Here is a 26,308-nt window from a genome sequence, read left to right on the forward strand (position 1 = left end):
TCAAAAACCACCTCCACAACCCCCACCGCCACAACCACCACCGCCACCACAACCACCACCGCCACAACCACTTGCATCACCAATCATGTCTCCCACTAAAAGACCTCCCAGCAACCCAGCTCCCAAACCCAATCCAAAGTTGTTCTTCTTCTTCTGCGGCTGCTGCACAGGCGGGTTTGGGTAACCCTGCTGCGGTGGATACCCATAAGCTGGTTGTGGTGGAGGATATGAGTATCCCCCTAGTGGTGGTGCTGATGGATAGCCGCCATAACCTGCAACTGGCTGCGGATATCCCGCCGGCGGTGGATACGCTCCTTGCTGAGGCAGCGGCGGTGGATAAGCTGGATAAGAACTGCTAGACCCAGCTGCTGCTGCGTACGCAGCACCAGTTCCTACGGCCGCCGGATAAGCTGTAAGAGGCTTACCTGCTTTTGAAGCTGCCGGCATCGGAGCAGAAACTTTCTCGCCTAATTTATACGAGAAATTCAATTGTCCTTTCGCTTTACCACTAGGTTTCCTCACCTGATAACTGACGAATGGGGCGGCATTCCCTTTTCCGGCGCTTTCAAGAAGCTCCTTCACCGGAACATGTACGTCGCCGATTTCTTTCTTGCCACCAAGGGTACGCTTGCTGAAGAGTTTGAAAACAAGAACAAGACCACCCTTCTGAGCCTCACCTTCATCGACGTTGAATTTCATCTGGTAATTCCAATTAGGGTTCGTCCCACCATTTCTATCGATGGGTGTCTTCTGCTTCGTCTTGGAATCACCACCAAGAGTAACAACGACGAACACATCCATCTTTCCTATCAACTTAACATCTTTGATATCTTTAGCAGAGATTACAGTGAGTTCTAACGGTCGATACTCCATGTTTCGGAGAAAAATTCTAGCAGAGAGAAGAAAAAATCCCAGAAGAGATAAAGAACAAGCGAACCTCGAAAACCTCAATGGTGTTGGTGGAATGATTCAAAGTAAGAAAACGGTTATACATATATAAAGAGTCCTTGCTGATTGCTGATTTTTAGGAGTTGCAAAGTGTAGAATTGGTTGCTATTTTGTAGGAGATTGAATACTTCACGTTTTGAAGAGTTATTGAGTTTTAGTTTTTATAGGACTGTTTGTTATGGTTTTCAAAGTTATATAGTAGTCTGAGTCTATGGTGGAGTCTACATAAGAAAAAGCATTGAAGCTACTCAATAGCTATCGTTTTTAGGTAAAAAAAATTATATGTTTTCTGATTGCTGAGAGAGAATAAGAAAAAGGATGCAAAGGCTTTGTTTTTCATTCAATAAGGTCTTCATGAAACCATCTTTTCTAGAATTTCAGCAGCTGAGAGTGCGAAGAAGGCTTGGAATATACTGCAGAATGAGTTCCAAGGATCATCATTGTAAAACTTCAGTATTTGAGAAGAGATTTTGAAACCTTGTTTATGCAAAAAAATGAAACGGTCCAAGATTTCTTATCTAGAACAAAGACAATAGTTAATCTTATGAAGTCTTATGGAGAAACCATCTCTGATGAGACTGTTGTAGCTAAAGAAGTTTGAATTCAAGATTTGATCATGTAGTTGCTGCCACTGAAGAGTCAAAAAATTTGTCAACTCTTACTGTTGATGACTTGATGGAATCCCTACAAGCTCATGAGGATAGATTAAATAGATCATTGGAGAAGGATGAAGAAAGAGCCTTCTTACAGGTCAAAGATCCAAATCAAGAAAGAGGAGGAAGTAGTAGAGGAAGGGCACGTGGAGGATATAGAGGCAGAGGTCAAAACAGAGGTTGGGTAGAGCAAAGAAGATGTTATGTCTGTAGCAAACCAAGACATCTAGGAAGGGATTGTAGGAGCAATCAAGCGGAATTTGCTGAAAATACAAAGGAAGAAGAGGAGGATTTTCTATTCATGGCTGGAGTGGAACATAACAGAGAAGAGGAGACTGTTTGGTTTATAGATAGTGGCTACTCAAACCATATGACAGGATCAAAAGCCATATTCAAGAATCTTGATGAAACACAAAGAAGGGTGATAAGACTTGGAAATAACAAGCTGATCCAAGTCGAAGGAAGAGGTACGATTGAGGTAAGAACTGATTCTGGCAAAAAGAAATTTATTTCTAATATTCTATATGCACCAGAATTAGCACATAACCTGTTAAGTGTAGGGCAACTAACGGTCAGTAGTTTTTCTGTATTTTTTAATGAAACAATGTGTACAATAGTGAGAAAAACACCAACCACATACTAGTTAGGGTTAGTATGGCAAAAAATCATATGTTTCCACTTGTTTTTAACAACTGGAGGGGCAAGCTCTTGCTACAATGTTAAAGATACATCACAATTATAGCATCTTAGATGTGGTCATTTGTATTCTAAGGGTTTAAAGTTGCTAAACCAGAAAGATATGGTGAGTGGTTTGCCACAGATTGAAGAACCAACTGAAGTGTGTGAAGGTTGTGCATGTGGCAAACATAGTTGGAGGTCATTTCCTATTGGGCAGTCATGGAGAGCTTCAACACCTTTAGAGCTAGTGTAGAAGTAAGTATTTTTTACTTTTTGTTGATGATTATAGTAGGATGATATGGGTATATTTTCTGAGGTTGAAGTCAGAAGCATTTGAGAAGTTTGTCAAATTTAAAGCTCTGGTGGAGAAGCAGAGTGGCAGCAATTTGAAGAAACTTTAAACAGACAGAGGAGGAGAATTCTTATCCCCATAGTTCATCAGTTACTGTGAGAAACATGGAATTCATAGAGAACTGTCAACTCCTTATATGTCAGCGCAGAATGGTATTGTAGAGAGAAAAAATAGAACAATTGTTGAAATGGCAAGAAGCATGATGAAAACAAGGGATTTACCTAATAAGTCCATTGCAACAACTGGCTGTCAACATGAGGTGCTCTTCTCAGCAAGTATTATATCGACAAGTGCCATACAACTTTGTTGTATTGGGCTTGAGCCAAATTTTCTTGGTTTGTGCAATTTATTCCGATTCAATGGTTTGAACCATCACACTCATAACATTATTTTCACAATCAGTATCAGTGGCGCTTATTCCGCTTACACGATGCTTGCTGACAGTAAGCTAATGAAAAATAGTTGGGACCAAGACGAAGAAGAAGAAATTAACAAAATCTGTGAAGCAGATCAAACAAATTCTATTAAACGATTTGTAAGATACACAAAATCCAAACCAGTCACAAGTGGAAAACAGAAATCACAAATCACAAATCACAAATCAAAAGCCACCTTGTCAACGCCTGTGAGTTAAACTATGATTTAAGTATGAACTAACCACGGTTAGCCAGCCAGATGTCTATATTTAAATCACTTTGTAGGTCAGTAGTCAAGACTTCAGAATGCGTATAAGACTGTTTCACGGTGCTGCGCATTAAATGTAGTTCATTGCTGACTATAGTCGAGATCGAAATATCAATACCCGTTCCGTTTTGTCTTTATGCTACGTTCATTGATGACTATAGTCGAGATCGAAATATCAATACCCGTTTTGTCTTTATGCGCAGCATTCAAGTTCAACGCCCTATAAGAACTCTAGCTTTTTTTTTTTTTTTTTTTTTGGTTGCCAACTCCGATTTTCAAGGCTTTGTCCTGACTAATCCGGTGTTCGACCCAAATCGCACACCTGGCTGTGGTGGGTGAGTCTCCCAGCCAGAATTTTTTGAGTCCACAAGGTTTTGATACCAGAACCTTGCTTAAGGGTTTGTTTAGAAACATTAATACCATTCCCTTCCCAAAATCATTTTCAAATGTTCCAACTTGCAATGCAAAAAGGTCGGACCTGAAATTAATATATGGTATAGTGTGTGGTGATGCATTTTTTTTAGATGTCATATTCAGTATAATATACTTGATATGTATTTGGATATATGTTGAATTCAATTCAAATTGCTATCGATTTAGAACTAACAATCATTGTTCTTCAAATACTACTCCTCGATTACGAAAAACGCTCAATATTTTTCACAATTAGCATCAGCGGTGCCTAACAATTAGAATAGTTGGGAGCAAGAAGAAGGAGGAGGAGAAATTAACAAAATCTGTGAAGCAGATCAAGAAAATTCTATTAAATACATTGTAAGATGCACAAAATCCAAAACAGTCACAAGTGTAAAACAGAAAACAGAAATCAGAAATCAAAAGCCACCTCAGCCACCACCGCCGCAACCACCACCGCCGCAACCACCACCACCACCAAAACCACTTGCTGCACCAATCATATCTCCGACTAAAAGACCTCCCAACAACCCAGCTCCCAATCCCAGTCCAAAGTTGTTCTTCTTCTTCTGCGGCTGCTGCACAGGCTGATTTGGGTAACCCTGCTGCGGTGGATACCCATAACCTGGTTGTGGTGGAGGGTATGGATATCCACCTGGTGGTGGTGCTGGTGGATAACCGCCATAACCTGCAACCGGCTGAGGATATCCCGCCGGAGGTGGATACGCTCCTTGCGGCGGCGGTGGGTAAGGTGGATAACCCGCCGCCCCTGCCGGAGGATAACCACCGCTAGATCCAGCATACGCAGCACCAGTTCCCACCGCAGCTGGATAAGCTGTCACAGGTTCACTTCCTTTCGAAGCTGCCGCCATCGGAGCAGAAACGCTCTCGCCGAACTTATATGAGAAATTCAACTGTCCTTTCGCTTTACCACAAGGTTTCCTCACCTGATAACTGACGAATTGGGCGGAATTTCCTTTGCCGGTGCTTTCAAGAAGCTCCTTCACCGGAACATGTACGTCGCCGATTTCTTTATCGACACCAAGAGTTCGCTCGGCTAAGATTTTAAAAACAAGAACAAGACCGCCCTTGTGAGCTGCGGTTTCATCGATGTTGAATCTCATCTGGTGATTCCAATTAGGGTTCTTCCCACCATCTTTATCGACGAAAGTCTTCTGTTTCGTCCTCGAATCACCACCAAGAGTAACGACGACGTACACATCCATCTTTCCGATCAGATTAACATCTTTGAGATCTTTAGCAGAGATTACTGTGAGTTCTAACGGCCTATACTCCATGTTTCAGAGAAAAACTGTAACAGAAAAGAAAGAAGAAAGAATCCGAGAAGAGATAAGAACAAGCAAATCCTCAATGACTGTATTTATAAATAAAAAAATTTTAAAAATAAAAACCCTGAAACTTCTTGTGTCGTGGGAGACCAACTGCCTTGAAGGAACGGCTACGCGTTAGCCAACTTCAGAAGAAACCTAACGCCTGTTTAAATAGACTTATATAGGCTTCGTTTTCGAGAAAATTACACATGATGCCATTCTTGATCCTTCTGTTCACTTTCTTTTTCTTTTTCTTTTTTCGTGGGTCATGACTATAAAATAACAATAAATAATTTGCCACATCAGAACCTTAGCTATTTCTAATTAAAAAAATAAATAAATATGGTTTGTGTACAAGCTTTATCATTTCGAAAACCTTTTTATAAGGTTTGTAACTTGGAAAGCAATTGTCTTTGACTTGAAAATGGTATATTCTTATTGTGGGTGTTGATTTATTCTTGTATGGAGAGTTGACTTGAAGGTCTTATATTGGGTAATTGAAATTAAAAAATATCATCGGCTATGTAAAATAATACATATATACACTTAAATAAGTGGCTGAAAAAACAAATTATTTTGAACTTTTTAAATTTAAAATTAAGTTTTTAATCTCAAATTTTATTTTTTACTAAGGTGAGATTGATATAAATATAATAATCAAGGAATTACAATATTAGTAGCGGAAGAACCGTTTGCTTTACACCTCTTAACAAACCAATTTGTGAAGCTTGTAAGGCAAACCGTTCATATCCAATCAAATCTCCATAGGCACTTAAATCAAGCTTGGCAAAAGGTCAATGCACCGATTTGTTTCACGGACTTGGTGAATCATGCGAAATTGAACCAATGAATCATTCAACTCCCAAATATCCTCAACAACACCCATAAAATACTATAGAATCTTGAGGTCACCATTCATAATCTGGACAACATTGAGAGAGTCAGATTGAACCTCCACACTATGGAACCCACTTCGTATTGCTTCTTGATGCATAAGCAACTCACAAAGAAGAATATTCTCCTCCAAAGAACCAACAGCAATAGTATAAAAAATAATCTCAAACTTTTAATTTAGTATAAAAAATACACTATTGTCCACAGTAGAAGATTTTTTCTAACTTAAACTAGAGATAAATGCATGAAATGTTTGATCCTAGCATATAATTGATCTCCTATTAATTAGTTGATTCCAATTCTAGTTTCTGTCACTTTCAAATGATCAATTTGGCTGAGTTCTTAACGTATTGATTTTACAAATTTGAATTGTATAGATTTCTGCATAAATACAAAAGACTCACATGACTTAATAGAGAAGAAACGGAAAAGAAGAAAAAAAAAAAATTCATAAATCATCATTTTATTATGACCTTTAGTGCAGAAAACGAGTTTTGGAAGAATCAAAGAAAAGGACTCTTTGGGACAAGTTTGAGCAAGTCAAAGGAAAGAATTCAATTAAAAACCAAATACAGAAAGAGACATCAATGTAAAATGGATAATTGGCTTTAGAGGCTTCATCTGAGATTATGGTGATTAAAAATTCCTTTAATTTGTCAATTCATTTATGCTGACAACTTAGAAAAAGTGGCATAAATCTGTTAATTTGGATCTTATATCCATCACACTAGTGGTTCATTGGTTTGTGCTTACATACATTTTCATATATTTTTTCATCCCATATTTTATATGATTAATTTTATCAGAAATCAAAGATAAGTCCCTCCTAATATGAGATGGAGAGATATAAAGGGAGCATAAAGCTCTTAACAGGTAGGGAATCCGAATAATGGGGGAAACTACTTCATTGCCCAGGGGCAATGCCTCCCCCCAAAAAAAAAATTTCCAACAAAAAAAATTAAATTTCAACAAAATTTTTTTTTTTCATTTTCTTTCTGCAATTTTGAAAATTTCTTTTCTAACTCTCTTTTGACATGTGAAATATCGGTACTTGAGTCTAGACCTGTAAACGGACCGGATTCAGCTCGGATACACCAGTATCTGAATCCTAATCCAATTAGCAAATTCACTATCCGAATCCGAATCCGATTAGTAAATATACTATCCGAATCTGAATCCGGAAAAAAATTTAGAGAAGGCATCCGAATTCGAATCCGAAACTTTATTGGATATCTGATAATAATCCGCTCCGATAAAATATCCAATTATTGATTGATAATTGTCACTTTTTTACATTTTTTATTATAAATTTCTAATTTCCAATTACCGAATACGGCTATCGAATCCGATTATCATCTATTTTAAAAGAAAAAATGTTAAATACTTTACTCTATCCGGATAAAAATTTATTCGGATATTATCCGATCCGATAAGTAATTATCCGAATCCGAATCCGGTTGCTTAGCAGACGGATACGGATATTTTTCGGTAAGAAAATTTTCGGATACGGATACCCTTAAACGAATACGATTGCAAATTTGGAGGCGGATTTCGACTATCCATTTACAGGTCTACTTGAATCATCAATTGGAGAAAATTCTTAACAGTAAATATAATAGATAGAAAATTTATTGTGTTCGGAACAAAATATAGATAATTGGTCTCTCCCGATGTTGAATCCTGATCCTAATCCTAAATCTTTATCCAAAAAAAGGTGACAAATCATAAATTGAATCTAGTACCCACCAAGTTCATATTGGGTGCTCACATGAATATGATTTGGATGGATCACCTTTCATGAGATATCATATCTACTTCAAATGTGTTGAACCATACCCACCTACAGTTACTTAGAATATTAATTTTTTTTCCTAATTGTCTCACATAAGACAATGACTCTCTGTAGCATCAAGCATGGTTGGAGGAATCGGTACCGATCTGTTGAATCAGTCAAATTGTACAATTGAATCAGTCAATTCTACATATATAACTCCTTGGTCGATTTCCTATCCATGGATCTAAGTCATGGAATTTTAAATTATTAAAAAGATTAAATTTTTAACATACAAATTAATACGACCCTGTTAGGGATAAAGTATAAAGACAGTTTTATCCTTTTATATGACTAATGTATTCTGTTTATCTATAAATATAAGTTTGTTTCTTTATATCAAGACACGTTTTTACTTGCAGTATATGGGTTTAACATGGTATCAGAGCAAAACCATATATTAACTAGGAAGAAAGAGATAAAATAGCCACATAGAACATATATCAACCCTCTTCATGCTTAATCTTTTCTTTAGGAAAAAATTTCCCAAGTTTGTATTTTGGAAATATTTATGTAATATGAAAACAAATAGATCTCTCCCATCTTCTCATAAGAATAGCTGAAAAAGGGGTCAATTCTGGGGGAGTATACATATAATAACAGTGATGTCTTTGACTGGTTCTTCTTTTTGGGATTAGATCATTCAGGATTCCTGACTGGTGTGCGAAGGTATTATATACCAAAGTCTTCAACTGTTGATTGGTTGGATTTCTTGAAAAGAGAGTGTAAATTTAATATGAATTCAGAACCAAGTCAATTCTTGAAAATGGATCTCAATCGGAATCTGTTTGATTCGATTTACAGTTTTCAATTCATATTACACTGTAGATTAGTTATCCCACCCGCCATTTATCCAAAAGAACCAAAAATATTAAAAGAAGACAATTCCATAACATTATTAAAAATGGAGTTGAATACCATGATTTATATTTATTCTCCAAATAAAATAATAACAAAACTATACATTTTTTTTGTGATCTGCTTCTACCTCAGGTAGCAGCCTCTTGTGTACATTGGCGGAGCTCCATGAGGCCATGGGGCATTGCAATCCACCCCACCCCACCCCACCTTCATTTATTTAAAATTATCCTTTGTTCTTGTAATTTTTTTAAAATTTTTCTAGAAGGATCTCTTTGACCTTCTTTTCATATGGGAAATATTAGCACTTACCAATAATGAAGACAATTGATAGAAAAATCATTGTATTTTGTTAGCTTTTCACGCTGGTTTTTATAAGAACTAAAAATGATTTTTAATTAATGCCCATATTCTTTTTCAAAACATTAGTTGTAAAAAAAAAATTTATAACCAAACATTTCCTTTGTTTTTTTTATATTTTATTTTAAAGATAGCTTGTTTCTATGGAGTGGGAACTAAATCACTAATATACGCGGCCGAATGGGACTTCTTAGTTTTATTATCTCTATATAAAATATTGCCACCAATATTCCACAAAGGAGGTGTTTGATAGTCTTTTCAGTTTTTCATTGGAAAGTGGAAACTCCTCCAACTCTACGGTCTCATATAGTCATATTCCATCACTTTGGGGACAAAAACAAACAAAACAAAAACTCAAATTCTATTAACATGCAACCATTACTCTCTTTTAAAGAAACACTGCTACTCTCTTATTCATTTGTTTTTTTTTTTTTTTTTTTTTTTTTTTTTTTTTTGGTTTGCCAACACCGGTTTATAAACCGGTGGTTCGACCCGCGCCCCACACCTGGCTGTGGTAAGTGAGTCTCCCAGGGGTGTAAATCCTCTGCGGCAAGTAAAGCAGCGGCCATCTAGCGGCTTGCTACCAGACAATGCCACGTGTATCACATTAAATCCTAACCGTTTAAAAGTTTTAACCCTTCAAACTACTATTAAACCAAAACGAATTCATCAGGTTCATTAATCAAACCAAACCGTCCAACCCAATCACTAATCTCCGCTAACCCTTGATTCACAAAGTCGCCATCGTTGGTAGTGTGGTTGCATTCAGTTGCTGCTCCTCTAGTGAACGAATCCTCAAGGGCTCTATGCATATTCTTCAATTTTTCATATTGTTTTAATTGATGGCTGAATGAATCAAACAGTTTTGAATTCGCATTACACAGGACGAACACGGTTAATGCCATAAAATGAGGAAGAGAGGGCAAATTGCAGAGAAATGCTTCTATTTGCATCATTCGCCTCACAGTACCATTTCAAGAAGCTCTAAGCATGAGTTGCTTCCCTGTTACCTCTGCATTTTAAGAAAGACTCTTCTCCTTCTTCTCCTCAGATTCCGGCAATGGAGTCTATTTGAATTTATCATAATTAAATTTCTATTTCATTAATCCATGGAGATTTTAATCAATGATCTATTTGCTTTTATTGGGAAATTCGTCTTGAATTTTCCTTTGTTGTCCTTCAATATTTCATTATTGCAAATTTGCAATTATAGAGTCTTCGCCGGAGTCTTCGTCGAGTTCGGCCTGCGACTTCGTGGAAGAGGGTGGTGATGAGATCTTTGGTTTTTTGACTTAAACCGGGTTTATTAAAAGTGGTTTATCCAAAAACAGGCGTGTAATGAACATGCTGAATTCGATTTACTCTTCAACGGTTAGGATTTACTGTGATACACGTGGCACTGTCTGGTAGCAAGCCGCTAGATGGCCGCTACTTTACTCGCCGTAGAGGATTTAAACCCATCTCCCAGCGAGGATTTTTGCATCCACAAGGATTCAATACCGGAACCTTGCTTAAGCGAACCAAGCTTACCACTTGGACCAACCCCATTGGTTTTGTAATATTTTTTTTTGGATGGATAATTCTTCTCATCATATTATGATTTTTAAATTGATAAACTCTATGCATTTATTCAGTAAAACAAAAAAATATCTAACAAAATATGACTTACTTTGAAAATGTTTGACAAGCCAAGTAACCAAAGTTTTCGGAAATATTAGTCTTTTCGAGTTCAAATAAAAATACATTAAAGTGAAATATTTCTAATGCTCTCACTTTCGCAACATTTTTTACCCGACAAAATACTACCCTAACAACACGATTTTTCTTTTGTCTTTGTTGGCAGAACTCTTAACAACACGATCAGTGAATTGAACAGATCCACAGGAGGAACAAACACAGTCAATTTACGGAACCCATCCCTACTTATATGATACAACCTACAACCCGTGTCACACACACACCCAAGCTTTTGCCATTGCAGGCGCCCAAAATGGCACCAGTTGCCATCAAAGAGGGCGGTAAGGAGCATATCCTAATGAGGACTTCATGTCAGTTACTATGTCGCTGCACCTCATCAGAAGACTTAACATCTGATGGGAGATGTCAATGTTGTTTGAGGAAATTGTAATGGTTGTTGTGGTAGGAGCGGTAGCGTTGACAAAGTTGTGGAAGTGGTGGTTCCTCGTCTCTACTTCGCTATGGTGCAGATGATGATGGTATTTGGGTATTTGACCAACCATGCTACTTTCATGCACATCCAGAACACTACGAGGGGGAAGAGGAAGGAGTGGAGGCAGAGGAGCAATGACCTTTTGAAAGTTGTTCTTACTATTAACACCCATTGCAAGAGATGCACCACCATCTGCATAACTACCATTACTGTTGACGCTACTACTAACCACCACCACCTGCTCTGCCCTACTGCTTTCATCTCCTCCCAACATGAATTTTACACGTGGGCTCTCCCTAGGAACACTCACGGGTGGCCCTGCCTCCTCCCCATTTGGCTTCTTCAGACATGATTTCAGCTGGACTGAGGGTTGAGATGGCCGTGGCGGAAACGCCGCTTGCCTGGGCTCTCCAACAGAATTATTCGTGGATGGGATTCTCAACTGTGCAGTCTCATCGGGAGTATCATCTCGCCGCCTAACTGAATCAAACGACTCCTGCGCTGGTACTTCCAGATCACGCAAGAAGTACCTGACCTTCACACTCCCAAACAGGGAACTATTCCGGACGGCATGGTCATAGGCTGCATGTGCATGAGACTTGTGTCTGAACACAACACGGCACGTCGAGGACTTCCAAAGCACACGCATGGCTGAGTAATCAAGCGGCCCAAAGCGTGCAAACCGCGCCTTCAATGCTGGAATCGATGGTAGTGTTGTGTTAGGGGGGAATTTAATAACCAGCATTGTAGGCTCTGCCATCCTAACAGGCGGCTCCTGCTTCTTTGCACCAAATGGTTTGATTGGCTTTGCTACACCAGTATCATTCGTATCTTTCATATCTTTCCAGTCTCGTTGCATTTCAGAAATGTTCGAGTTGCCAGCCTTCTTTTCTGTCATTGCCTTCACTTCCTTCAACTTCTTCAACCTCTTCGCAGAAATCTCTTCCTGGCGATCAGAAGTGCTACGCTTACGACCAACTTTTGTGGGATCATCTGATCTAAACAGTTGTTTGGGTGGCCTTGACTCAGAAGGCTGGTTACCCTCGTGACCAGGAGGAATATCGAAAGCGCCAGTAACAGCTGAAGATTTATTGCCTTGATCAGATGTTTCAGCTACAGTTGAGGGCAACAGAACCAAACTTTTCTGATAGACTATGGATCGAAACCGCAGGAAAGCTTGTCGTACTATAGAAGGGCTGTTCCGTTCTATACCATTAAACGGATTGAGAGCAAGAGCCAACAAATCGTCCACTAATTGAGGGAGATCAACTTTCGTGTTTCCCATATCAACCACTGATGGAGCCTTTGCTGAGCTGGAAGGAAAGTTACCATCGGCTCCATCAACTCTCCTCTGTGAAACCATACCAAAGCCAAGGGATTTTCCTGCCGATTTTCTCACCGATTCTCCATCTTTCCCACTTTTCATATGTTTTGGTTTATAATCCAGGCTTGCCTCTGAACCTGGTTCTTTCTTCCTTTTCTTCTTCTTTCCTTCCCCCATACTTGATTTCTCCAAGTCCAGCTCAACTCCTGGGCGCTTGTGGACATTTTTGGCCTTCATCCCTGTAGCATTGACAATATTTACGACCTTGCTCGTGGGGTGTTTCACATCAGTGGCTAATGAAGGTGTAGCACTAGCATCTTCCCATACTTGATTGAGTCCATTGTGATCTTCAGAGGGCTTTGTGATTCTCAGCTTTCCTTGTTCAATTACTTCAACTGTACTGCCAACTTTTAATTGCTCCTCACCTTTCAAATCAACCATGGCTTCACCTCCCAGCCAAAGTTCATGGTGTGCATTACCACAATGTTCTGACATCCCCACTGTATTAGGTAAATGAATACCAGCAGTTACATGACCTCTCAGCACATCTACATTCACTCTTCCTTTCACCTCCTCTTCCAAGCCAGACGTATCTTCATCCAAAGGATGCTTTCCGTATTCTTGACCCTCCCGTGCAGCAGGAGTGTAAATTCCAGCCGCAGATGAAAACAACTGAGAACCAGCTAATTCAGGAACCCAACTAGTGTTCAAGGGTGAATTGAGCGGGATTACGGAAGCAACTACTGGTTTCTTGGCCGCTGCCTGAATCCCCTCTTGCTCAGCTGCTCCTTGATTTGGAACTGACACAACCCCACTTATCACTGCCACTCCTATTTTTTGCATAGCATGAGGCTTCACTGATTCTCTTTTCTGCAATACAAAGTCCCCACCTGTTGACGCTGCCACTCCCTCATTCAAACTCAATGGTACTGAAATACCTACAGGTACTTGGACAAAGTGATGTGACTCGGAATCATATGGTCCTCTTCGTTTCAACAAGTATTTGTCCTTCTTTGATTGATCTTTTCCTTTTAGAATTTTCGTTGAGCTCTTCTTCTCACCAAGAGCTTCAGCAATCACCAGAGGGCCACTCAAAGGAGCTGAAACAGTGTTCAAAACCAGATTCATATGCCAATGAAATTGCAAAAAGATCATATTAACAAGAAACATACAGTGCCAGGTTGCAAAGAGAGAATAGATTGAACCCACTATAAACTCCCTTACAACTTATTAATCAGAAGATTGGGAAACGAAGGGAAAAGGGAAATTAATAATAGTGAGGCTATTGATTCCTATTAGCATTTATTTAACATCCTCCTTTTCATCCAAATCAAGATAGAAGCAGAGAATAGTGATTACTTATTAATCCAAAACCAAGCCAGTGACCAAAATCAGTTTATATTCATTGACCTAGATAAATCACATTTAACATAGGTTTCTGTCTACCATGAATGAAGCAGGCAATTTCATAGGAAACCAGCTAAGTTGTATACAAACACCAACCAATATCTTCGTTGTCTTATCCAGAGACCTTTTTTTCTTCTTTTTTTTTTTTTTTTTTTTTTTGGGGGGGGGGGGGGGGGGACAGATTCGTTGTATTGGTATATCATGTACGTGGAGATTTCTAACAGTTATTTCAGCAAAATTTAGGTTTGCGTGTGCCATCGGAGGGGTGGCAGGGTATGATGTGAAGAAATTCGAATAAGGTGCTAGGGTTAGCACATGGATGATATGGTCCAAAGGGGATGATCTGTGGTTAGATTGGGCTGGCAAGAAAACACCCTACTTGTATTTCTAGAAGATTTTGTTGTGTAGTTGTAGACTTGTAGCCGCTTTTAAGTCTGAAACTTGAGCATAACCTTAATGGGGAAGATGAGTCTTCAATTTTGTTGAAGGACAGGTTAAATAGAACATCCCAAGCTTCTCACCGGCAAGGAGTCGACTGGTCCAACCAGTCCCAACAGCAGCTTGGACTTTAAATAACAAGCAGCCAACAGCTTAGACTAGAAACAATAAGATAAAAGATGCTCTCATGCAGGAGAGAAGAAGGCAACAGCAATGGCAAAACTTTTATTAAACTGATCAAATTTTGTTCTCCCACGGGGCTATGGATTGATCTGAAAACCCAGTTACAAAGTCCTAGCTTAAAAAGTAAACATAAAATGGCCTCCTGTCCACTTTGTGGTGAGCAGTGGGAGTCCTAAATACATGATATTAACTCATGTGACAACAGTTACTCAACAACTTAAAATTGAACCAACTGCTAACACAAATGAATCAAATGAACCATGGTTGGTTGAATATAATTAACTAAAAAACCATAAAAAATCTATTTAAAGAAAAACACGAATCAAAACCAAACCAAGTACGGAAATTTCCCTACTCGCCTTTGGTACCCACTACTTTAGGCCCTTAAATGTGTTGTAGTATAGGAAACCCATGGGATCAAGGACCCAACACATGCATGGTTCAACCCTAGACTAATTCCTAACAAAAGAAGCTCAGTTGGGTGATGAATCAGCATCACTTACCTTCAAATATTCAGTTTAGTAATCCATTCCAAATGTATCCCAGTGAATATAAAGTTTTTGACGCTATTAGTTGCAAGCTTTATCTACTCAAGACATTATCTAATGAATTTAATGCGTTTGAAGAATTACCAGAAAATTACACGAGAGACCAATATTAGGAAACATTTGAGAAGAATGCCACCAAAATGTAAAGATAACATTTTCCTAATAATAGATCATAGATGAGTACTAATTCAAAAGAAATCAACTTTAACTGCTCGAGTGGACCGTAAGACTTTCAGTCATCTCCAAAATACATCACAGAAGCTTAACACAGACCAAGAACTCTCATGATCCAAGATCTCACAAGATACCTTGCTATATTGCAAAAGGGATATGAGAAATGGCAAAATATAAATATATTAAAAAAAAAATCAACTTGCAGAATTTCTTGATCAGTTCAAGATCACAAGTCAATTCTCGACATGTAAAAGCACTAAGAACCTGACCGAGTCAAGATATCTAGCCCCAACTCAATCAGGTACCTCTAATTTGTTGCTGGAAGCTGAGTTCTCCAAGTTTTAGGTGCATACATGGAATTTTTTGTTTCAAAATGGAGTTTGATGTACATAGTATTAGTACCTAGTACTACCTACAACCATGTACTAAATTTCACGGAATTTTGAGCTAGCCGAAACAAAATGCCAGTCAAAATCGAAAGTTGCAATATTTCGCCAAAATTTGTCAGGGCTTACAGCTATAGATATGGTGGAGTATATGGTGGTTCATCTCCTAATTCCAATAGCATGTCTGCATATGGGTAAGGGGATGGATCAGGCGCATCACTTGACTCCATCTTTGTATATCCATCAGGACCAGCACAGCTAATAATGCCAATTCCGCGAACGGGTTACAGTCCATGGCCATATGACACATTTCCTAGGCTAGGATATATACTTTATGTTGATGATACTACCTACAGAAGGACAATGATGAACTACATGGATAACTTTATCCGTACCATGCCAAGGCTTGCTTATATCCAATATTCTAAATACTCCTCCATGACTTAGGGGATGGATCCAGCCCACATACAGCCACTTTTATTAGATTAGATTAGATTAGATTAGGTCTCATTCATTGTGTACATTTTTCACTCTAGATTTTTGACATCTTGTATGATGTATAATAGTATTCATTCATTCATTCATTGTAATTTTTATCCAAGTACTAAGATCTGCTGATATGAACCAGGGTCCACCCTTAGCTGAAACCCTGGAGTGGACTCCAAAGTGGCACACCTAGGGCTGGCCAAACCCTCAAAAGAGGATATTTTGGTCACTTTAAGCCCTAATTAGTGTTGGAATCTAATTTCAGAAGTTTAATCTTAATTTTCAGTCCACTTTTGTTTTTGAAAGTCTTAGCCTGAGTTGTTAATTGAGTTCTTGAGTCCTTAGGAGTCATTCTTTAAAGTAGGACTCTTTAGATAATTAGGTCTTTTATTTCAAGAAGAGTTTTTTGGTTCATGTGGTTGTTATTTAGTTGAAAAAGGGTATCCTAACTTATCAAGGAAACCCCAGTTAAGATGGCTCTAGTTGTGTCCAAATAGAGTCTCCCAGTTTGAGTTAGGTTCTTCTTCTTTGATGTAAGGCTATAAATAAGCCAGTCTATCATTCTAAGAGTTAGTCTGCATTGAATAAAGATTGAAGAGAACTTGTGGGAAAGAGGCCGTGCTTCTCTTGGGAGGGCCACAGTGGATTTAAGAGTCTTGGTTCAATTTGCAGCATCCATTCGTAACCAAAATCCGCAAACCTCTAACCCCCATCGCAGCCCCTCCCCACCCCTTTCTCCCTCTTGCACACCCCTCTGCATCGCAGCCTCTAATCCCCTTTCCTCCACCCCTGCCAGCACCCAAGATCCCCTGCCCTGCGACACACACCAGCTCCTCCTCTCTACACTACAGCTCTCTCATTCCCTCTCTCCTCTCTCGCCCCCCCCTCCTCTTTTCTGACTTGCAGCAGATCAGAAAAACAACAAAGAAAGGAAGGAAGAAAGAAAGAAAGAGAAGATTGAAAGATTTGCCCAAGATCCACCCAATAAATACAAGAAACCTCCCAACTTTTATCCAACCTTTCCTTCATTCCCTAATCCCTCCCATACTCAACTGAAGGTTCCTTAAGGATCCTTAACACACCCTATCTCTCTTTGTTACATTTCGCATTAATTTTAGCTATCCCATTACCAAGTAAACCATCCCATCTTAGGATTTTATCAAAACCTAATTTCTCCTCTTTACCAGAAATCTCCCACAAATTTCTTAGAAGTCCACAAACATCCCAAACTTTTCCTATGTCAACCAGAACCCAATTCCAGCTTCCCAATGATTTTTAGGTATCTCAAGTTACACCCATTGGAGCCTCAGATTACATTTATCATAAATCATTCCCAAGAACCCTCCTTAAATCCCTTTTTCTTTCCCTGCTGATTATATTATTTTCTCATTCAAAAGAAGATTATCCTGGGTGAACCCTTAATTCTAGGGAATCCATTCAAGAAACGCTTACCCTAAAATCCAATTCACATCATCTACACTTCTTGTATATTGAATTCTACGTGTTTCTTGTATGTGTTGTTGCATTTTAATGAAAATTTAGCGATCTCTTGCATAATATTCATATTTATATTTGTGAAAATGCATGTTCCATACTTCTAGTTTTATTATTGTTTTTAATTTTGGCTGATTATGTGTATGTTTCATGTTTTTTATTGTAGATATTTACTAGTTATTTACAATGACCTCAAGGCCCTCAACTGATACTCCAACGGCTGCTTCTAGTCAGCCTATTCCTAGTGGGGGTGAAGCCTATGATCCCTCAAAAGACCCAAAGAGAAAGGCCAAGTCAAATGACACAAGGTGGAAATATGGGTATTGCTCAGATGTTGCTGATAGGAATACAATCAGGTGCACTTTGTGCAACAGAAACTTTAAAGGAGGAATTAGAAGATTGAAGCAACATCTAGCGGGTGGATATGGGGATGTTGAGAAGTGCACTAAGACCACTGAAGAAATTGCCCAAGAGATGAATGCAGTGTTGGTGAAAAATAAAAAGAGGGCAATTGTTACTAATTTGGATAATGAGTATGATGACATTCAAATTGGAGAAGAACATCCTATTCCTGCCCTCTCTGGAGGAGGTACATTACCTAGTGTAGGGTCTGAGGTTGAGGTGTGCTCCAAGATACCAAGCTCTGGGACTGCATCAAAGAGACTAAAAAGTGCCCTTAATAAGGCACCAGTAAGGGGTCCCATGGATATGCATGTTAGATGCACTCCCGAAGAAGTTGTTGAAGAAAGGAAGGCTAAGGGTGCTACTCAAACAACAATCTTGAATAGAATGAGATCCGCCGAAGAAAAGAAGCGAGTGGATAACCACATTGCTGATTGGATGTATCAGTGTGGCATTCCATTCAATGCAGTTAAAGCTAAAAGCTTTGAGGTGATGGTCGAGTCTATTACACAATATGGTTCTGGGTATAAGCCCCCAAGTTACCATGAAGTTAAGGTGCCTTTGTTGAAGAGTGCAAAAGAAAGAACGATGGAGATGAGGAAAAATTATAAAAAGTTTGGAAGATGTATGGATGGACACTCATGTCTGATGGGTGGAGTGACAAACAATGTATGCATCTCATCAATTTTCTAGTCAATTGTCCAGAGGGAACATTCTTCCTTGGTTCTGTGGATTCATCTAGCCAGGTGCAAGATGCAAACATGCTCTTTCAGTTATTGGATAACAAAGTTGAAGAAATTGGGGAAGAGCATGTAATTCAAGTGGTAACTGATAATGCCTCAAATTACAAAGTAGCAGGGGCATTATTAATGGAGAAAAGGACTACATTATATTGGACTCCCTGTGCAGCCCACTGTCTTGATTTGATGCTAGAGGACATTGGGAATTTGAAACAACATAAGAAAGTGATAATTCAAGGGAAGAGAATAACCACTTTCATTTATATGCACACAATATTGCTGGAGGCCTTGAGACACAAGACAAATGGCATGGGATCTTGTGAGGGCTGCAATGACTAGGTTTGCCACTTCATTCTTAACATTGCAAAGCTTATTGAAACACAAGGATGACTTAAGGCACTTATTCATTTATGAGGAGTGGACAAAATCCAATTTGTCCAAGATAGAAGCAAGGAAGAAAATAACTTAAACAACTTTGTCTACTGCATTTTGGCATGGTGTGGAGGATTGTATTAGAGCATCACAACCTCTTATGATTGTATTGAGGATTGTGGATGCTGATGAAAGACCCGCATTGCCTGAAGTGTTTGTAGCCATGCAGGAGGCTAAAAGAAGAATAAAGGACAATTTTGGAGGCAAAGAACGACTCTGGAAGAAAGTCATACAAATAATTGATAGGCGATGGGAGTGTCAGATGGAGAGACCTCTATATGGTGCAGCCTATTTTTTGAATCCTGGGAAGTTCTACAACTTAGATGTTGCAGATGATCACTTCTCTCCAAACTTCTTTCAATGAAGTTGTTGGAAGACTAGTGCTTGATGCACATCTGCACATCTACAAGATAAGATATTGCCCTGGGCAAGTGAATACAAGCAAGATAGAGGTCCTTTCTCCACAGCTATGGCTATCAGACAACATACAATTATGAGTCCTCGTAAGTTTTCACTTGTATGTTTTTTATTTTTAGTAATACTTATTTGGTTTGTAACTCTACCTATTATGTTAATCTAATTTTTTTCTACTATAGTTATATGGTGGGATACACATGGAGAAATTGCTTTTGAGCTTACAAGGATTGCACGGAGGATACTAGGGCTTTGTTGTTCTTCCTCTGGTTGTGAACGGAATTGGAGCACATTTGAGTTTGTAAGTATTAAGTGATTCAAGTATTTAAAACACTTTTAAATTTAAATTTAGAAGAATGACTTGGAATTCTTTTCAATTGCTCATGAATTCAGATTCACACCAAGAAGAAGAATAGGCTGGAACATAAAAGGTTGAATGATCTAACTTTTGTTCAATACAATCGCCGTCTTCAAAAAAGGTTCAATGAAAGGCGATTAAAGAATAGAAATTATGATCCACTACTCCTTAATGAGCTTGACTGGAGCAATGAGTGGATGGTTAATCAGCCTGATGATTTAGTCCATCCTGAGGGTGATCTTACTTGGAGCACTGTTGATAGAGCTATAAGGGCATCTCCATCACTTGAGGGCCAGAACAGACCGAGGAGATGTCAACTAAGTGAATCAACATCTGCTGGAGTTAATATATGTTAATCATGTCGCAGGTCTTTGAGAGGGTGGTTAAGGAACATGACTGAGTCTGATGGAGAAATGGTAGAAGTGGAAGATTTGCATGATGATGAGAACATTGTAGATGATTTTGGTTTGAGGTCTACCTCTTTGGACCAACAACTTCGAGAAGATCTCCCACTTGCTACCAATTTGCTTGATGATGATTATAACTAGCTGACTTATACTTTTCTATTCGGAATTTTGGATATGGATTGTGATTTTTATTGGGAATTTTGGATATGGTTGTGTTGGTATATTTGGGATTTGGACTTTAGATTTTGGATATAAGTGGGATTGTTTGCTTAAATATTTAAAACTTTCTATTTAGATATTTGGCTATATGCTTTGTTTCATTTTCTTCTTTTACTTGTGAGGATATTTGGCTACAGCTCAACAATGTAGAAGAGGTGGAGTTGTAGGTGTTGGTGGAGGTGGAGCCGTGGAATTGTAGGTGGTGCTAGTGTTGGTGACATTTAATGAAGGTATGTTGTCTAGTGTCTATTTGTTTTGCCCATGCATCTATGTGTTTACTATTTAGTTACATTTTATCATATCTTAATTCTTGTTAATGATAGTATGATACTTGGAATTTTTTTAGGACCTACTATGTGTGGTTGGTAGTATGTTGGATGACTTGAGGTAGGTTAAATGGCTAATATTAGTTTTTTTTATTACATAAGATATGATAGGTTGGTTTATAATGAATTAGTGTATGAGATGTACACTAAAAAGTAAAAATTTCACTTAAAACACCTCAACCGCCTCAAAAGCGCCTCGAAGGGAGCCTCATCGACTCATCGCCTCAACTAGCTAAAACCGTATAGCATCGCATCGTATCTGTGACAACTATGGTTCAAAATATAATTCAAGAGACTATTGAAGAATCATAACTCATGGAAGTGAACACCAAACATGGAAATAGAAATAAACTTGATAGGTTATAACAAGGGAAACAAAACCACCTGGCCATCTTACATGACGTATGAAGCTATCGAACATGGTAATAATTTTGAAATTTTCAGACATAGAGTCAACTCACAGAGGAAATTTGTTACAATGGTTGTTGACGTTCATAAATATACATAGAGAAGATATTTCTGAACTGAATGTGTTACTCTACTAATGACAATTTGGTTGAGACAACTAAGTCTAATCCAGTACATTGGACATGTTTGAACATCAAACATCCACAACATAAAAATATTTTAAACTTTCATCCGATGTTAAAAGAAGATAGCATGTCATGTCCTAAAAGGTGGTAGATGTACCGATGTTCCATTTGTATTCTGATAAAGTACCAACATACATTCGAACATAAGCGGTCAACTGAAAACAACGCTAACTATAAGAGTGTAAAATGATTAAGTTCAGGTCATAAGTTGAAGTTCTTTGATAAAAACAAATTTGAATAAAAAAGAATAGATATTGAAGCACAAAAAAATAGTAAATACTAATAATTTTTGCAAGCTAATACCTCGAGATGGAATTTTCTCAGGTTGATAAAACAAACCCGTGGACTCACGAGACCGTGTTGTTTGTACTCCAAAAGCCTGAGCATAAGTTTCATCGTACTCCTCAAACACTGCCTTCCGATAAGCTAGAACTGTCGCCTTATCCTTGATCCAATCAATGCCCTTCTGTTCATCACTCCAAGGTCTCAGTGCCATTTGTAGGACAAACGAAAGCATCTCAGCTGGCTGGAAATTATTTCTCGCCATTTCAATTTGCTTCGCTGAATAGACTCCACCAAACTCATACCCGCCTAACTCAACAGAAAAATACCCCTGAACACTTGCAGGCCTGAAGTTAAATGGGTTCCGACACAGACATGACAAACCAAGAACCCGTCTCCTGCTGGCCTCATCAACGGCCTCTTCAACGGCTTTCAAGAAATTCCGAGAGTTTGTCTGCCGTGATTTCTCTGCATAATGATGATCAAAAGGAATGAGCTCTGCTGGATCGAACCAACCATAACTGCTGTCACCAAAGAAAGCAACCAAAACATGACCCTCCCTCTTCGTCCGCCGAACAGAATGGGAAGCGAATGCCACACTAAAAATTTGCCCAGGCCACCACGGATGAGACTTGACCTTTCCCCACACCATGTCCCCCATTTTGAATCCAAATTTCAAGGCACTAGCTGCTTCTGCGCGCAGTGCCTCCGGCAACTCATGGACGGCATTTTCATCTTGCTTCGAGTGTAAAGAATCAAAATCAGAGCTAGCCCTTTTGGAGGCAGCTTCTACATCTCTCCTCGTCACTCCGTGAGGACTACCAAGTATCACTTCGTGGCTCATTGTCGCATGCTCCGTTCCTGCGTCTTGGCCGCGGCCGACAAGAGCAGGGCCTTCCCTGCTCGACGACAAGTCATCAGTTTGAACAACATATGCCCTAGACTCCGAATCGACATCCGGCGATTGAACAACTTCTTCGCATCTCACCTTCTCAGTCTCTGCATATTCACCTTCAGAAAAAATATTTGTATAACTTGAATTTAAATCCCCAACTTCCCTCCCATCTGTAAACCTGACTACAGAATTGAAGTTCATTTCTCGACCAACGAGCTCAGGGAGAACCCTAAAATGCTCAGACCCAACAGCCGTCCTCGTCAAACATTCGGTTACATCAGTTCGAGAAGCATAGCAATGCTCACCAGAAGTAGCTTCAGAAACCCTAATTACATCTTGATGTTTCACCCCATAGCAAGGCAAATCAGCAGAGATATCAGACTTTCCATCTAATTCGCACTCCCCGTTCAACACAGAAGTCATGATAAGCGAGCATGCGAAATGAAACCCAAAACTATTCCGTAGCTTCAGTTACGAATCCGAAAGAGTTGCAGAGTAAAGTCATACCTCCTAAACTGGTCCCCAAATGAAATGCAGTAGAGAAAAACAACTCATATCCGCCATTCCAAGGCGGAAAACAACTACCATTTGAAAACGAAAAACAAATCTTACGGATTTGATTATCCAATTTCTAAACCCTAAAAGGACACAGGAGAAGAGAGCGTGAGTGTGTAATGTGTACGAGTGAGACAGAGAGAGCGTGAGCAGCGAGAGAGTTGGGTTTTCTTTTCAGCGCCTACCTACTACTTTCCCCCATCATTTAATTAGCCGCGTGGTTTGAGGCTTCGCGGGCGGTTTTGCCGCTCTCACTCAAATGTAAAGAAGAAATTACAGTTTGGCTTTACTGTCTGATAAATTTACATTTCCTTTCAAATAAATGGAAATTTTCAGATTTCACCCAAAAAAAAAAAAAAAAAAAAACTTTTGAGAGAACTTTTTCATTACCATATCAGCAGATAAATTCTTTAACCTGTAGACATTTATCTCTTAATTTTCCGTGCGATTAAATTCATATATTAATATTTTGTAAATAGTATAATCTTTTGCCTTTGTTCTTTGTTTTTTTTTTTTTTTTTTTATTTTTTTTATTATCTTCAAACTAGTGCAACTAAGCCCACAGGCATAGGAGATGGAAAGGGTAGAGGGATGGAGTTTCAAGTTTCTAACTCTAACATTTTTTTTGGCTAATTGCTTCTACCCATGAAGTTGTCACTATTGTGCTAAAAATACATCTACAGTATAGTCTTTTTTGAATAAATATCACTTGCACCCCTTCTTAGTTGGACAAATAGCATTTGCACCCTTTCTTAGTTGGATAATATCACTTATCTCACCTTTTACCTAGCAAATATATCAAACACCTCCCCTTTGTTAACTTTTTTTGTTAAATTTAATTTTTACCGTCAAATAATTTTCTAAAACCCCAAACTACCATTGGTAAAAATATTTTTTATTTTAAACCTTAAATTACTATAATCACTCTAACAAATAAAATACTAAATTACCCTTAATTAAAATAATTATTAAAAACCAAAACACCATCATTAAAATCAAAATTATCTTTAATTATTAAAAGCCCAACATACCCTTTTTTTTTAATTTTACCAAATAATTAAAAAGACATGTAGTACTATCAAGTAAAATAAAAAATGCAATTAAGAAAAAAGGGTAAGTTGATAAAATTAAACACGTACTACTATTTTGGGTTTTTTTAATTGTTTGATAAATTTTTTTTTTTAAAAACAAAAAAGGTATGTTGAACTTTTAATAATTAAAGATAACTTGGGTTTTAACTATAATATTTTTGTTTTTAATAATTATTTTAATTGAGGGTAATTTAATATTTTAACTGGTAGGGTGATTAGGTAATTTTGGGTTTAAAATTAAAAAAAAAAATTAGCCAAGGGTAGTTTAGGGTTTTAAAACAAATTTAACGGTAAAAGTTAAATTTAACCAAGAAAGTTAACAGAGGGGAGGTGTTTGATGTATTTGCTAGGTAAGAGGGGAAGTAAGTGATATTATCCAATTAAGAGGAGGTGTAAGTGCTATTTGTCCAACTAAGATAGGAAGTAAATGATATTTACCCTCTTTTTTTTAACCAAAATAGCTTTATTAGAAAACTAGAACAAAAACCGTGCTATCAACGATAATGTTTTTCTTATTGGCATCATTCCTAACAAGTCTAGAAATGCCAAAGACAGACTTAAGTTGAACAAGCTGAAAGTGAAATTCACGTGCCTTGGATAACCCTAATTTTAACTGGCACGGAAAGAGAGAGATTTCTTAGTTTAAGTAAGTTTATATACTTAATTTATTATGTTGATGAACCAAACAAAGTGAGTTTAAAAAAAAATATTAAACACTACTCTTTCCTTTTTTTTTTTGGTAATAACACTACAGTCTTTCCACCTCTCTTCTTCTTTTTTTAGAGTACAAAATGGGGCAAGTGCCCAATAAAAGAAAACTTAAAGAAATCTCTAAATCTACTTTAAGCAGATCTTCCAATTCCAGTGGGAAAACTTGATAAAATGCTCACAGTTGAGATGAAGACATCTTGATCTTAGCCATAGAATCAACAACTCCATTGGCTTCCCTTGCAACATGTTGGAACCGAACCTTACTATTTCCACCTACGAGAGCCCGGATCTCAACATATCACATGAAACGACCCACTTCTACGCAGCAAGTAGGACTCAGAAGGTCAATGGCCTTTTTTGAGTCTAATTCTATGAGAACCTGCTGGTATCCCAAGTTTGCGGCCAGCTTTACACCTTCAAGAATCGCTGCAAGATCCGCTTCCATCTTTAGTCATTCCATTTCATTCAAGCAAATCAACCGTGTATATTAATAAAATGAAGGATTGTGAAGAAACATTGAAAATGTGGGTCTCATATTATGTAACATAATGTTTTTTTCCATCTCTCTTCTTTTCACACAAGGTTTTACCAAAAAACATATAAATTGTAGAAATTTTACAAGAAATGTTGTGAAAAAGTTGTTTTGCTATATAAACAGACATTTCCCATAAATCATGAAAAATTGTCTCTCCATTTTCTTATTTCATTTAAACAAACAAACCCAATGGGATTTTAATAAAAAAAACTTAGTTTTTCCAACTTTTTTTCTTTCTTTCCTTCCACCCCACTATATTCCATCTTACACACGACGATCATTTATCATATTGCATTTTATGCCAACTAGTTGTATATATATTATTGTGCTTTTAACTATAGATTGATAGATAATATATCCAAAAATAGACTATTTAGATAAGTAGATAGATATTACCTTGTGCGGTAGATTCTCACTAAGAAAGAACCAAAAGAAAGTGACTCCTATCTCCATCCATAAATCCTAAACAAATTTTCTGGCTAGAAATGTATGAACGGTCTCTTTCTCTCCTCGCTTTTTTTTTGGGGGGGAGGTAGAGCTTTTTCTCCTAACATTGTTCTACATATTATTTTTTACAAACATATGACACTCCTTGTAGGTAGATTGAAGCATCAATTACGTCAGCATACTAGAGCTGATCAAAAACTCACTTTGACTCCAACTTCAACTTTTATTTTATCTTACCAAAATAAAGTTTTTATTTTATTTTTGTTGATAGAAATTGGGAAATTCAAC

At 38.0% G+C, this 26,308-nt stretch overlaps 2 protein-coding genes across 2 annotated transcripts; both read right to left on the reverse strand.

The window, feature by feature from the left end:
* Positions 1 to 5,094, reverse strand: LOC149010802 (uncharacterized). Its single transcript, XM_089162479.1, has 2 exons — positions 4,166 to 5,094; positions 1 to 965 (listed from the first exon to the last, which is right to left on the reverse strand). Exons 1-2 carry the CDS (start codon positions 5,025 to 5,027, stop codon positions 1 to 3), a joined length of 1,827 nt encoding a protein of 608 aa, XP_089018605.1. The 5' UTR covers positions 5,028 to 5,094.
* A 5,509-nt stretch (positions 5,095 to 10,603) lies between these two features.
* LOC149010803 (PWWP domain-containing protein 1-like) lies at positions 10,604 to 23,402 on the reverse strand. The gene is made up of 2 exons (XM_089161210.1): positions 21,808 to 23,402; positions 10,604 to 13,597 (listed from the first exon to the last, which is right to left on the reverse strand). Exons 1-2 carry the CDS (start codon positions 23,102 to 23,104, stop codon positions 11,010 to 11,012), a joined length of 3,885 nt encoding a protein of 1,294 aa, XP_089017336.1. The 5' UTR covers positions 23,105 to 23,402; the 3' UTR covers positions 10,604 to 11,009.
* Positions 23,403 to 26,308: the final 2,906 nt, after the last annotated feature.

Source organism: Hakea prostrata, chromosome 7 (genome assembly GCF_041222555.1).
Source record: "Hakea prostrata isolate BN-2017 chromosome 7, UWA_Hpros_2, whole genome shotgun sequence".
Taxonomy (NCBI): domain Eukaryota; kingdom Viridiplantae; phylum Streptophyta; class Magnoliopsida; order Proteales; family Proteaceae; genus Hakea; species Hakea prostrata.

Bases quoted from the DNA above. Each gene is read 5' to 3' on its own strand.
- LOC149010803 (XM_089161210.1), bottom strand. From the start codon at position 23,104: ATGACTTCTGTGTTGAACGGGGAGTGCGAATTAGATGGAAAGTCTGAT. The intron at 13,598-21,807 runs GTATTAGCTTGC...ACACTGTTTCAG, and splicing joins TGAGAAAATTCCATCTCGAG to CTCCTTTGAGTGGCCCTCTG.
- LOC149010802 (XM_089162479.1), bottom strand. From the start codon at position 5,027: ATGGAGTATAGGCCGTTAGAACTCACAGTAATCTCTGCTAAAGATCTC. The intron at 966-4,165 runs GCTGAGGTGGCT...TACTTTGAATCA, and splicing joins TGGTGGTTGCGGCGGTGGTG to TTCCACCAACACCATTGAGG.